Here is a 14,365-nt window from a genome sequence, read left to right on the forward strand (position 1 = left end):
AACCATGCAACAAAGGTGTACTTACGCACTGAGAGCCCCCCCACCCTTGGCGTGTCCATCCAGCTTGGTGATGATGACAGAGGCAACGTCCACTTTCTCTTTGAAAGCCCTGGCCTGGACATACATTTACTGCTATTACTATTGATAATCATATTATGTCCATCTTTGGGTCAGAGACTAAGCTCTACACGCTCTTCAAACAAGGAATCCTGGCTTGGCCACACATTTATCATTATTAAATTTTATAATTAAATTGTGCCCATCTTTCATCAGAGACCAAGCTCTAAGTGTTCCACAAACTTGGAATCATTTGCATATCGACTCACAGCTGCCTGTTAGATTCTCATAATTCATTTCCCATATCATTCATTCAGGCTCCAGTCACGCATGCACACATGCATACTACGCATGTATATTAGAGTGAAATCTACTATGAAATCTTGCCAGGGATAACACTCTTGTTGCCACAGGTTCCTTTACATGTGCTAAGTGCATGCTGCACACACGGACTTCAGTTTATTGTTTCATCTGAATGGCTTATGTCCAGACCACCACTCAATGGTCAAGAGAAGGTATGAAGCAATGAGTATGGGATTCAGCCAGGCACGCTCAGATTCTCTCATTTCCTGGGTGGACGCGTTACCAACAGGCTACCATGTCACAGTTCTGCAGTTACTATGACTGTGGCATATTATTCTTTCATCTATCACTAAGGGAACAATATCATTCTTCACTTGTGTGCACCTGACAAAATGCTTTCTTTCTTTTTTTTCAAATCAGAAGTCTTTACTTTTAATACCCCCCAAGACAAACATCTTACACATACAGCCAGATGTCAGTAAGACCAATATCAACTGCTATCTCTGAATGGTGTAATAATAAACATACCTTGAATTCAATGACTGAGAAACTGAGATTAGCAAATGTCAAAAATACTGCTACAATCATGGAAAAGTAACTGGCAGAGCAGTGATTTTGTATCTGAGAAATTTTCAATCATTCATAGTGATTCATGTTTCCTGCTGAAAACATAACTTGATTCAGACTCCTTTTTCAGGCAAAAAATTTAAAAAGTTTCAGAGAAGTTGTAAAAGATGCCTTCATTTCAGCACCTTGACACACAGACGCACACAAATTTCACATTTCAAGCTGCAGACACAAAACAGCAGCTACAGAAACTGTACCTGAGATTCACAGGCCTGCCCGATGGTTGCGTCCATGACGAAGATAACATTGTCGGGATTCTGCAAAACAGACACTGCACTTTACTGTCAGTGGGCTTCATTCAGCATTTGTCTATGATTACCAAACTCTATACTAATAGTGCAGGCATACATGCATGTGCGCAAGTCTGTGTGTGTGTGTGTGTTTGTGTGCGTGTGCGTGTGCATGTCAGACTCTGCTTATGTGCACTAAAGCAACTTTTGTTTCAGTGCTCATGATCTGTACGTTCACAATCCACATATATGTGTTGCATCCATACACAAAATAAAACAAATCACTCAACACAGCAGGACACACATGTCACACACTGAAACCTACAATGCTCTGCTCCACTTGCAACATCTCCTCAAACAGTGCATCCTCCTGCTTGTGACGGCCGCTAGTGTCCACAATGATGATTTCAAAGTTCTCCTTCTTGAACTTTTCCACACCTTCCTGGGCTATCACTGCTGGATCAGCCTCCGTGTAGCTGTGTGGAAACAAAGTGTTTCATTTCATATACTTGTGATATGATAAGATAAGATAAGAATAACTTTATTATCTCCAACTACAGAATTTTGGTCAGGTGCATTATCACAACATAAACAAGTAGACAACATGGGAACCATAACTGTAAAAGTCAACAACAGCTTTTATGAATATAACGAAGACATAAATGTAAAAATATCACATACACATTTCATACATTCATCCACAAATTGCAGGTAATAACTAGTATTCTTTATGTAAAAATAGAAAGAATTAAGAAACATTATGTTGAATATCTATATATGATATAGATACTTATAATGGGTACTTGTAATGTCAGTGTCAACTTTCATTCTCACAGCTGTGAAACGGTACTTCTTTACTTGGTGAGTTCCCATTCTGATCTCTCTCTCTCTCTCCCTATCTCTCTTCCTGCCACATACACATTCCCACACCAAAAAGACATCACATGTATACAAATAGTTATGAAAATGCTCCACCACATATACACGTATGCCGACACCAGTATAACACCAGATGTGTGTGTGTGTGTGTGTGTGTGTGTGTGTGTGTGTGTGTGTGTGTGTATAATGATAGTCAGTCATGTCCGACTATGACCATCAGAACAGCAGAGGAGGCAACTGCTGTTCCGACTATTTGGGCTAAAATTTGATTATAGTGGAGAGTGTCTTGCCCAAGTACATGCCCACTCTCTCGGCCAAGAAGGTTTTAGGACAGTCTGCGTTGGGATGGTTCCCAAAGGCCAACTAGCCCACAAGGCTGCAGCACTAAGAGCCAGTGCAATTTTGCCTCCTATGTATGCATGCACAAACAGGTGAAATTTTAATCTGCCCTTTTTCATGCACAAGCTCAACTCCAAGGTATTTGTATTTTGTATTTCTTTTTATCACAACAGATTTCTCTGTGTGAAATTCGGGCTGCTCTCCCCAGGGAGAGCGCGCTGCTATACTACAGCGCCACCCATTTTTTTGTATTTTTCCTGCGTGCAGTTTTATTTGTTTTTCCTACGACGTGGATTTTTCTACAGAATTTTGCCAGGAACAACCCTTTTGTTGCCGTGGGTTCTTTTACGTGCGCTAAGTGCATGCTACTCCAAGGTGGACAGAAACAGACAAGTGGATTTCCGAGTCAATGTCTTTGTGATCAACACTCTCGATTAAGGAGTGTTCTTCTTCTTCCTCTTTAGTGACCTCAATCATCATTCTGAATATTCTTTCACTCAGTTTTAATTTTGTGCCCATAATTTATCATCAATCACTTGAATAACTGTTCTTTCTGTTAATAGCCATGACTGTGGAAATTTCAAAAATACCTTTTGTTTCTTTCTACGTTTGTTTCAAAAGCTTTTTTGTGTGTGTACATTTCATACGGAACACATTTCCTTTGCTCAACAAAACAAAGAAACAAAAATATAAACAAAGAACAAGAGATGAACACAAGCTTTCAGTTCACTAGCATTTTCTGTTCCTCTATCTTTGGGCAAAACAACTGCAACTCTTTTGTACTAACTTTCTTATAGCATACAACTGGAAATACATTCAAAATCAACCAGACTGTCAACCACATTTGGACTGAATTTTCTGAAAGTGGAAAACAAAAAAAGTGCATGTGACAATTGTTCCTACCTCCCATAGAAAGGAATCCTGGCCTTGGTAGCATTCTGTTTCAGCTGGTCAAAGGCACCCGCACGGAAGGTGTCAGCACAGATCAGACAGGTCTTCCAGCCCTTCCGCTGGTAGTAATAGGCCAGCTGCCAAACAACAATGGTCCGTTTGGCAACCTGGGCTTTTGTTTTTCGGTACAGTCACGTGTATACTAACTAAAATGCATGTTGGGACAGTCATTTTGTTACCTGGGCTTCTGTTTGTCAGTATGGTCGTCTGTATTCTAATTATAATGCATGTTGATGCAGTCCTTTTGGTAACTTGGGCTTCTGTTTTTCAGTACAGCATGTGTATACAAACTATAATGCATGTTGGTGCGCAGTCATTTTTGTAATTCGGGCTTGTCAGTATGGTCGTCTGTATACTTACTGGAATGCATGTTGGCACATGTGAAAATGAACTGCAGTCCTGCTGGTGTGTGTTGATATATCTATTTGCTGTGCACCAACTGTTGTTCAGTTATGTTTTCAGCCCTGTTATGGCCATGTGCAGTCGAGTGGGCTCTGAGATTTTTGAACATACACATATTCAAATCTATGTGATTACACACACAAATACTCACACACACATGCTCACGCATGATTATACGCATGCACACGCACACACCCACACACTCTCTCTCTCACTCTCACCTTTGTACAAGTGGTAGTTTTCCCGCTACCCTGCAGTCCCACAAACATGATGATGTTGTTGCGTCCTTTGGTTGGTTGCCAGGCTTTCACCCCGGGATCGATCAGCTGACACAACAAACACAACAACTTGACACCCATGTCCGTACTATCTCCCACCTCATTGCCATTCTATCACCATTTCTTTTTTTGTTGATAATATCATTTGTTTGTTTGCTTGTTCTCCAACAATGTGTGTTTGTGTGTGCAGGGGAAAGGGAGCTTAAGTAAAGTGTGACTGAGTGTGTGTCTGTGAGTTACGTTTTTCATGTTACATCTTAAGTTTTGTTTGAATTTTCAAGGTTTCGTTCAAAAATTGTATATTTCATAAGCATATGTTTATTCATTTTATCTACACACAGATTTTTTTCCTGTCTTTTTTTTTCTGTGAGTGAAAACTGCAAAGGAGCCTTTAACTCTTGATAAACGACGTCAATGTCATTCATCATCTTTGGTGTGTTTGATTTATATCAAATCAAACAGGGATCTTTACACTTGCTAACAATTGTATTTCCAATTATCTGTGAACAGATCTGAAACAAGGTTCCAGTCAGGACACAGTTTTGATTCTAGAGAAACAAACATATTTCTGATTATCGGTGTGCAACTTTGAAACATCATCTGATCAGAATAATTCCTGATCTGTTAGTACCATTTAGTCTTCTTATCCTTCATGGGCTGCGACTCCCACAATTACTTGTATATATGTACGATTGGGCTTTTATGTGCATGACCATTTCAAACCTCACCATACAGGCACCCATACTCCGTTTTCAGAGATGTATCATTTAGTTATTAGCTTCCTTTGTTGTTCTGTCTTTCTCTATCTCACCTCTGTATTTGTGTGTCTGTATGTCAATGTATTCTCTCTCTCACTACCTCTGAGTGTCTGCGTAGGAGCATGTGTGCAACAAGTCTGTGTGTGTGTGTGTGTGTGTGTGTGTGTGTGTGTGTGTCTGTATATGTGTGTTGTGTGTGTGTTGGTTGGGCGTTGGTTGGGTGTGGTGTGTGTGTGTGTGTGTGTGTGTGTGTGCTGTGTGTGTGTACTGTGTGTGTGTGTGTTGTGTGTGTGTTGGTTGGGTGTTGGTTGGGTGTTGGGTGTTGGCTGTGTGTTGGTTGTGTGTGGTGTGTGTGTGTGGGTGTGTGTGTGTGTGTGTGTGTGTGTGTGTCTGTGTGTGCGTGCGTGTGTGTGTGTGTGTGTGTGTGTGTGTGTGTGTGTGGGTGTGTGTGTCTGTGTGTGGGTGGGGGCGTGGGGGGTGTATGTGGGGGTGTGTGTGCCTGAGTGCTCATGCATGTGTGTGTGTGTGTGTGTGTGTGTGTGTGTGTGTGTGTGTGTGTGTGTGTGTGTGTGTGTGTGACATGTATGTGTTTCACAAAAAGGGATCACATTTATCTTTCTTCCAACATCTCTTTACTCTCTTGCCTTGCATTGTTCATATTATGCACCAACCTTGACAAGTTCCTTGAAAACAGCTGATTGAATCATGCGACGTTTGTTGAGACCACCAGCCATCTCATCAAAATCAATTACAGATCTGAAATAATCACACACATAAAAAAAAAAATTTAAAAAAATCTTGTGAAACAGTTCAATCATAAGAATCACAAAAATTACCTCCATCCACAAACAGAGACAAAATTTAGACCTAAGTTCTTTCTCCAATTTAAAAAACAAAACAAAAACAATTCAACTAAGTAATCATTCAGTTGAAATAAATATCATTTGTAACAATGCAATCTACAATATTTTTCACTTTGATTTTCTTGTTTGATCCACACACACACTTTCATATACATCATAAGCAGGCACTGATACAGTTGTGGCTAAGTAATCATTCAACTGAAATATTTGTAACTATGCAACTTACAGTATTTTTCAGTTTGATTTTCTTGTTTGACCCCCACACACACACTTTCAATACTTTCATATACATTATAAATATAAGCACACAACTGTGGTCATTTGCATGCATTTGAGTGTGTGTTTGAGCAAACATGTTTCTGTTTACATAATTATAGATCTATGCCAATGCCTGTGTATCTGCATGACTTTCTGTTCCAGTATCTATAAATATGTGAAAACACACGGGGTGTACAATCAAAACTGAACAGTCATTATGCGCACAAACAATTTTTTTTTTACCTGACATTCTCCCTAAGCTGCTTGACTAGCCGAATGTTGACATCTGCCTCCAACAGAGCTGCACATATTTCTTTCAGCATTCCATTCAGCACCTAATGATACAAAAGTCATGTGTTATCAACAGATATAATAGAATCATAAATGTAACAACAACAAAAAAGAGGGCAGCAAATTTGCAATGCCAATGCCTAGACTTTAACTAAGCAGCATAAATAATAGTAATATAATGCATGAAGGAACAAATGACAACAAAAACAACAACAGGATTCTATGACCTGACTCTGCCAAACAACAGAAATGAAATCTGATATCAACAGATTTAACAACAGTTGGCTGTACTAAACAATATTGTTTGATGATGTGCAGGATTTACAAAAGAACAATATAAAAAAGCAAAAAAACCATGGCTAAGAACTTTTGACCAACATTATGAAACATTATACAGGTGCATTTTCTTTCTTCATAAAGAAACAGCAAAATATCCACTTCTTTTTTTCTTTTTTCAAAGTTGCTAATATGCAGACATGATACATGCAGGGGCGTGTGTGTGTGTATGTGTATGTGTGTCTTCCTATGTGTATGTGGCTTTATATACATCTTGATATAGTTTAAGTATGTTTGTGTCTATTAACAGAAAAAAAAAAAAATCATTGAACAGTATCTTAAAATGAATATGCATTAATCAGGTAAAACAAAATCACAAATGAGATGATTTTGTGTGATGCTGTGACAAAATTGTACACCTGAATATGGAATTTCAATTAAAATTTTTAAAAAAGGGGGTGGTGGGGGGAGTCACTGATCTCTTGCAGTATTTTCCAGACACTGTCTCCTGCTGTCATCTCCACCACACAGGGAGCGAATGAACGTTACAAGATACAGTGAAAGAAATCAGTGTGACGTGGAAGAAAACTAAGTCCCTCTCATGAATATATGGAAAAGGGTAGAGAAACAAAACAATTAAATCAGTTACATGAAATAACATACACATGGAACATTTCAAACATAGAGAAGCACAGCTCCTTGTGGATTTTTTGTTTGTTTGATTTTTTTGAGTGGGAGGGGGGTTGGAGGGTTCTGTTTTATTACTTTTAATGTTTTAAGTTTTCATTTCATATGGTTTCTAAGTAAGCACATGCACGCGCGCGCGCACACACACACACACACACACACACACACACACACACCACATTTTTGTCAAATGTTGTTTCATAATGTTCATTAGCATAATTAAAAAATAACCTCATAAGTGAAACACACACACACACACACACACACCAACTTTTTAAAACTATTTCAAAATGTTCAAAAACAACTTTATAAGTGAAGACTCACATGCACATGCACACACGCACACATGCACACAAACACACACACATTCACCAGCAACTGACCTCTTCATTGATGATGGTGGCATTGCTGAGAGATTTCAAGGCAGAAGTAATCTTTCTGCCTAAGTCTGCTAAAACCATCTTGACAGTTCTTTATTCCCACACTTCTGAAATAAACATGTCATTGAAACTGAATTACAGAAAGAGAGACTAAGTTTTTTTCTACTCGGACTGGCACATTTGAAAATGAAGTATGGCTGCAAAAACAGCTGGGTTAAAATGGTATGAATGTGTATGTATTTCTTTTGTCAAGAATAATAATGAAGTAAACTGGAACCAAATGAGAAGACTCTCAACAACAAAATAAGAGTGGGGGTGGGGGTGGGGGGTTGGGGAGAGAGGAACATAAAGAAAATATATATATACTTTAAAATTTTTTCTTTTTCTTCTTTTATAACTGTTAGTTTTTAACAAACGGATTTTGAAAATTATTAGTATAAACAAAAAAGAAACCCAAACTGCCAAAGACAAAAACTAGCTTGTTCATTTTCAATCTGCTCCTTCTTTGTTTTGTGTTTGTAGATTAGTTAATTAAAAAAAACAACACTTCATTGTTTCTGCTAGATGCCTTCTATAGTATAATGTATGGTCTCTTTACCCTCAAGGCCTGACCAAGCACGCTGGGTTACGCTGCTGGTCAGGCATCTGCTTGGCAGATGTGGTGTAGCGTATATGGATTTGTCTGAACGCAGTGACGCCTCCTTGAGCTACTGAAACTGAAACTGATCTCTTTACCTTGTTGTTTTGACAGCTTCACTGTGTAAAAAAGGGTATTGTCAGGTATTATGTAGATCTTCAAATTTACTTTCATGAAACCACATGTATATATATAATCTGTGTCACTGATCCCAATATCCCTTGCTCGTCATTGACAAACTGATTAAATAGGAAACAACTGCATCATATTCTACCTCAACAGGTCTCAATGATGTAATATAAATAACCCTTGCCGAGTTGCTCATGTGACCAGTTCCCCATCATGCTTTTAATAGGTCTTGAAATTAGCTGTATTATCTTCTGTGTTTGCAATGGTCATATATGAAAGCATGCATGCAAATCATTATTGGTGTGTTCAGTGTATTCATACACACATATATTGTGCTTGTGCATTATGGTTATGATTATGTGAAGTACTATTACTGGTACTATGTGTGTGTATGGTGTGTGTGTGTGTGTGTGTGTGTGTGTGTGTGTGTGTGTGTGTGTGTGTGTGTGTGAGTGTGTGTGTGTGTGTCACTCTGTGTGTGTGTGTGTGTGTGACATTGTTGTGTATTTGTGTATTTGGAAATGTTTGTTCTGGGCACGAAAAGATTATTTTGCAGTAATCCTCCATACTCCAATAGGAGTGAAAGGATAATTAAAACTTGAAACTTGTGTGTGTGTGTGTGTGTTTGCGTGTACGCGTGGTACTCATATGTGACCTGGTTTGGCACCAGCCATAAACAGATCGAGTGTCAAATTGAAGGCTTAAACGTCTACACATCATTAGAAACAAAGCAAAGTTAAATGTTTCACCACTTTCTCTCTTTCACCACAACTTGAAGACCATCAAGTTTGATACGAACACTAACATTTGTTGATAAAGTAACACTCTTAAAACACAGACTCTTTTACTCTATTCGCACACGTCAAAACACTCCAATCAGTGGCCAATATCCAACATAATAACAATATTATATAAATAAATATGTTAGTTTGAGAACACATGTATGAAAACTGTCGTCTGAACAAGATGTCTGCTACAAACCACAAGAGCCTCCTGGTTATAAATATTACAAAAATTACATACCTTTTGCACTTACGTCAGACAATATTCGGAAATTTGGGATTCTGTGATAATAAATTCTAGAACGCAGAAGAATATGGTAGATTCTTCTGCAGAACACACTTCCCAAAATACACAACACGTAGTCACTTCAAGACTCAAACTGGTATATTCCGAAACTGAACGGTGTTTTTTGGCCACGAACGGTAACTTTCGATTGTATCCGGCTTCTCCTTGAAATGCTGTGTGTGTGTGTGTGTGTGTGTGTGTGTGTGTGAAAAACGTTGATTTTGCATTACTTACCCAATTGAAAATCAAATGGCAGCACAGTTGCCTTATACATTGCCTTGGGGTAATGTCCTGTTTTAGTATTCAAAATTCCGAGTCCTTACAAAATACCGCTCAAACAGTGTGTGTGTGTGTGTGTGTGTGTGTGTGTGTGTGTGTGTGTGCGCGCGCGCGCGCGTGTGTGTGTGTGTGTGTGTGCGTGATCCTGTGCATGGCCTCTCAAATTCGTAACAAGGCGAATAACTACAATACTACAATCGTGAGTGTCTATTCGTCGCCTTGTCGTCAAAACTACAAAACAAGATCAGTATCTGAATATTAATGTCGCAGAATCCAGATGTCAGTCGTTAGTAAGAGTTTTTGAGATGGCAGAATCTCTTTATTTGTATCTTCAGTTGTGTTTGTTATTGTGATCATTTATTAAATACGATAAGCTGGATATCTTGAACAGAAAAATCAGGATGTAATCAGCGATTCTTTGATGTAATGTGGGTGATAAAAAAAAATTGTACAATTTCCTTTGTGTGGCCACAGTCACATTTGCGTCCACTTGACTGACACTTGATGGTAGAGTTTGCCAGAGAGGACACGATGAGATAAAAGCACAGAAGTGTATAATTAAGTCAACGGGATACTACCTTTAAAACTTTTCAAATAGATGTATAACATATGAGCTAACTGATACCCGACTGCATCCAGCCAGAAATTTGTTATTTTGTGAAGTTAAAGCACATGGTCCCAACTGACATTGCCACCACCTGATTCAGTAAGCCTACTACTCAGTCAGTGGAACTGCTAATCGTTTTATGCTCTCTCTCTCTCTCTCTGCCTCTCCCGAAGATAACCAAGAGGAAGATCAAAATGAAGACTTACACAGACCACGTGGCAACCTTGAACATCATCGCCAAGCACGTGCACAACAACAGCCGTGGATACAAAGTCCCCCAGGCAAATTCAGAGCAGTATAAATGCTCATTCTTGGTCAGGACAGTAGCAGACTGGAAGAAACTGGAGGAGGAGGTTGTATAAGAACGCTCCGCCGCTGCATTTTCTGCAGCATTGGGCAGAGCGCCCTTGGCTGCCTCCCAGGAGTAAATCACCCCACCCCCTCCCCCTCCCCCGGACTCCTCTCCCACCTGGTTAGTGAGTGAAATGCAGCGCTGCAACAGGACATCTTTGAGCTCAACTCGGGGTGTCCGTTGGAGCACTGAGTAGACCCCCCCCCCACCCCCCCACCCCCAGCCCACCCTGATACCGGGAGACACCGACAGTGCTGAACCAGAGAGTGGCAAGACAGGGTCTCCAACCTCCAGGTCCTAGAGAGGAGCGGCCTGCCCAGCATCGAAAGCCTGCTGATCCAGTGCCAGCTACGCTGGACAGGACACGTCAGTTGTCCGCATGACAGACAGCAGGATCCCGAAGATGCTCTTGTATGGCCGGCTGAAGGAAGGTCACCGCGAAATTGGAAGACCCTGCAAACGCTTCAAGGACACCTTGAAGACAAACCTCAACTTGAAAGCCAGTGACATAGACATCGCTTCCTGGGAGACTGATGCCTTTGACCGCTCTCGCTGGAGGATGCTGTGCTCTAGTGGCATGAAGACGTTCGGAAAACAAGAGAACGCTGGTCATTAAGGAGAAATGTGAGCGAAGGAAGCAGGGCTCAACTTCTGGAGACGTTTTCCCTTGCAACACATGTGGGAAGTGCTGCGCATCCAGAATCGGCCTCTTCTCCCATATGAGGACAGATAAGCCTGCCTGCCTACTCATCCATCGGTCCGACGGGAGACTCCATCATCAGAGCAGGTGTAATGTTAACTTTATCCCTCATCTGTCTAGTTCTTTATCTTTTCTATACGACAGCATCTCTGTCTCCACGGAACACGGCTCTAGTCGCGGCAGAGGAGTCGACACTGATTACGATTATAGCCGTCAACTGGATGATGATGATGATGTTGAATGTGGGAGCCGAGCTACTGACGGAATATGGGAATGTGCGTGTGTGTATTATGTGTATGTGTGTGGTTGGTGGTAGTGGTATGGGCGTGTGCCGTTCGTGCGTGCGTGCGTGCGTGAATGCGCGCGCGCGCGGGTGTGTGTGTGTTTGTGTGTGTCACAGTCACGGTGTGTGTGTGTGTGTGTGTGTGTCACGGTGTGTGTGTGTGTGTGTGTGTGTGTGTGTGCCCGCGGCCGTCAGTGGAAGCTGCGATGGCGTAGGAATGTGGTGTTAAGTATATGGATTTGTCCGTCCGAACGCAGTGACGCCTCCTTGAGTAACTGAACTGAACTGAACTGAGCTGAAATGTAATGGCTTGACGACCTTCCGGTTGTGTTGGACTAGCGTTTTCGGTGTTAATAATAGATCTTAGTAAGTTTAGTTGGTCAACCAGTCACGTGACAAGGAAACAACAATCAGCCGATCAAGTGAGGGGAGGTGTGAGGCTGTGGTGGATACATACCACGTGACTTCGTGTTGGTCCAATCGGAGGCAACGAAAATCTGTCTGCAAGACACACCACAGCATAGGTGACTGCTGTCGTACTACTTCTGTTTCGCCTTTATGCTTAAATTTTTTATATCATTTTTCACCCCCGTTTTCGTTGTAATCGTATCATTGTTTTTACTGATGAATCTGCATGGATATGCGTTCGTGGATCAGCGCATGCAGTGCATATACGCACATATACACGCAAACACATTATTCGAGAGAGACAGAGACAGACGGGGGTGGGGGAAAGGGTGGCCTGGGGGGCATATAAAAAAGTGGACGTGAACATGCAAAATCAAATACTGTACCCAAGAGAGAGGAACTAATGCTTAATCAGTCTTGCTGTATGTAATTTGTTTCGTTCACTGAGTCAGTGGCTTTCGCTTCATCAAGAGATTTCCGACGTTCAGTATATATAGATTGACAAGGTCTTCACCAGGCTGGATTCAAACTGATCCATCTGGCAGTCAACATTTCTTTAAGGCGTTCTCCTGTATTTGTCTGACATATTATTATCAATAATAATAATCACATACATGACAGCGCTGAATCTTGTGCAGAGACAAATCAAAGCGCTTTCGCACTACCAGTCATTCACGTGTGTGTGTGTGTCAGTGTGTGTGTGTGTGACTGACTGATTGAGCGTACGTGAGTGAGTGAGTGAGTGAGTGTGTCAGTGTGTGTGTGTGCCGGTGTGAGTGTGTGTCACTGAGTGTGTGTGTGTGTGACTGACTGAGCCTACGTGAGTGAGTGTGTGTGTGTGTGTGTGTGCGTGTGTGTGCCGTGCGTGCGTGCGTCAGTGCATGCGTGCGGCACGGCATGTGCGCATACATCCGTTTTTTTTCTGTTGCACAATACTAAACACGTCGACGTTTAAAAAAGAGAGAGAGAGAGAACGGGAAAGAAAGAAACTCAGTGAGAAAAACACGAGAACAATTTGGTGTAGAAAAAAACCGAGAGAACGATTGCACGGCAGACGGCTATTGCCAACTGCAGTGACCTTGCATGATCAGCGCGTGATCGATGGCTGACGAAACAGCCAAGCAACACTCCCCTCCGGGATCCACTGCCGTGAGTATAAAAGCTGCAGTGGCCCTACCACTGTTAGACCAGCACCGTACTTTGCGCAGCGATCTTTGCAGATGGGTTGAGAGAGGGAGGGCTAGCCCCTTTCGATCCCTTTTCCCCTGCGATGTGACCTGTCGAGGTATGGTGCATTCGCCGCTTACTTCGTTCCAAGTCGACGTCGAAGGCATACGGTAACGTCGATGGCCCGGCCTTCCTTTCACGGGGGTCGGGCGAAGGGGACGGTGGGGTTGGGAGCGCAGCAGCCAAGCCCATCTTCCTCCGTCCCCTTGACGTTGATCTGATCCTACACAAGCGGAGTCACCGGGTCCCGGGCTCAAGCCCCGCTACGAAAGCGGCCGCGCCATCACGCCCCTACCCGGGGTGTGCTTAGCAGGTGGCGGGGTGCGGGCTTTGGGACCCCCCAGGGGCAGAGGTGTGGGGGTGTGGTTGTCGTCTGACTCTGCCCACTCCACTCACCTGCCTCTGGGGGATGTTTGGTCGTCATGGCGAGACCGTTCGTCGTCGTCAGTCGAGGTGGGGAAGGCAGCGTTGTTATGGGAGACCGTTGGAACGTTACAAGTAGCAGCTTGAGCATTTTATGTTGAGTACCACCCTGAGCATTTTATGTTTTGTAAAATGAGAAAATAGGAATTTACGATTTCTTCGTGGAGACTAAGGCTTGTCAGTGTGTTTTGTGGTACAAGTCTGCATGGGTGCGTGCGCATGCGTGATGTGCCGTGTGTGCATGCCCGCGCACGTACCCAGTTCAGTTGTGTATGTATGTGTGTGTGATCCCGCATGTGTGGGCACATTCTTTGATCAGTCAAGTGTAAGACCTTTTTTTGGAACACACATATGCTTTCAGATTTTTCTTCTTTTCCCAAATAGATCAGAAGACATGTGAGTGTGTGTGCATGGACCAATCAACCAATATTTTACATGTCAAGTCATGACAGGCTTACCAACACTAGAAATAAAGTTTTTTACTGTCAACTGATTGAGCTCACTGACAGAATCATTGTTCATGAAGAGAATCAAAACCAAAAGCCAACACAAGAAATACACAAACTGGTCTGCACTGCATGCCATTTCTGTGTTCAACAGAGGCGGACTATCTTAGAAGTCATTCATACTCGCATGTTTTTTTGTTTTTTTTTTAATTGGTTTGTCTGTTTTT

General features: G+C 41.9%; 1 protein-coding gene across 4 annotated transcripts in view; it reads right to left on the reverse strand.

Moving 5' to 3' along the window:
• Nucleotides 1–9,536, reverse strand: part of LOC143281000 (signal recognition particle subunit SRP54) — a 23,370-nt gene extending 13,834 nt beyond the window's left edge. Inside the window, exons 1-9 of one of the 4 annotated variants that reach the window (XM_076585860.1) lie at nt 9,369–9,536; nt 7,583–7,686; nt 6,189–6,280; nt 5,496–5,580; nt 4,010–4,114; nt 3,339–3,463; nt 1,543–1,693; nt 1,185–1,244; nt 26–114 (exon numbers count right to left, since the gene is read on the reverse strand). In XM_076585860.1, the coding sequence (XP_076441975.1) occupies nt 26–114; nt 1,185–1,244; nt 1,543–1,693; nt 3,339–3,463; nt 4,010–4,114; nt 5,496–5,580; nt 6,189–6,280; nt 7,583–7,660 (785 nt within the window). In that variant the 5' untranslated portion in view covers nt 7,661–7,686; nt 9,369–9,536. Of the gene's footprint in view, nt 1–25; nt 115–1,184; nt 1,245–1,542; nt 1,694–3,338; nt 3,464–4,009; nt 4,115–5,495; nt 5,581–6,188; nt 6,281–7,582; nt 7,687–9,094; nt 9,222–9,368 lie in introns of those variants that run through there. The other 3 variants (XM_076585861.1, XM_076585863.1, XM_076585864.1) reach the window with 3 other exon arrangements.
• Between the last annotated feature and the right edge of the window lie 4,829 nt (nt 9,537–14,365).

This window comes from Babylonia areolata, chromosome 4 (genome assembly GCF_041734735.1).
Source record: "Babylonia areolata isolate BAREFJ2019XMU chromosome 4, ASM4173473v1, whole genome shotgun sequence".
NCBI classification, from domain to species: domain Eukaryota; kingdom Metazoa; phylum Mollusca; class Gastropoda; order Neogastropoda; family Buccinidae; genus Babylonia; species Babylonia areolata.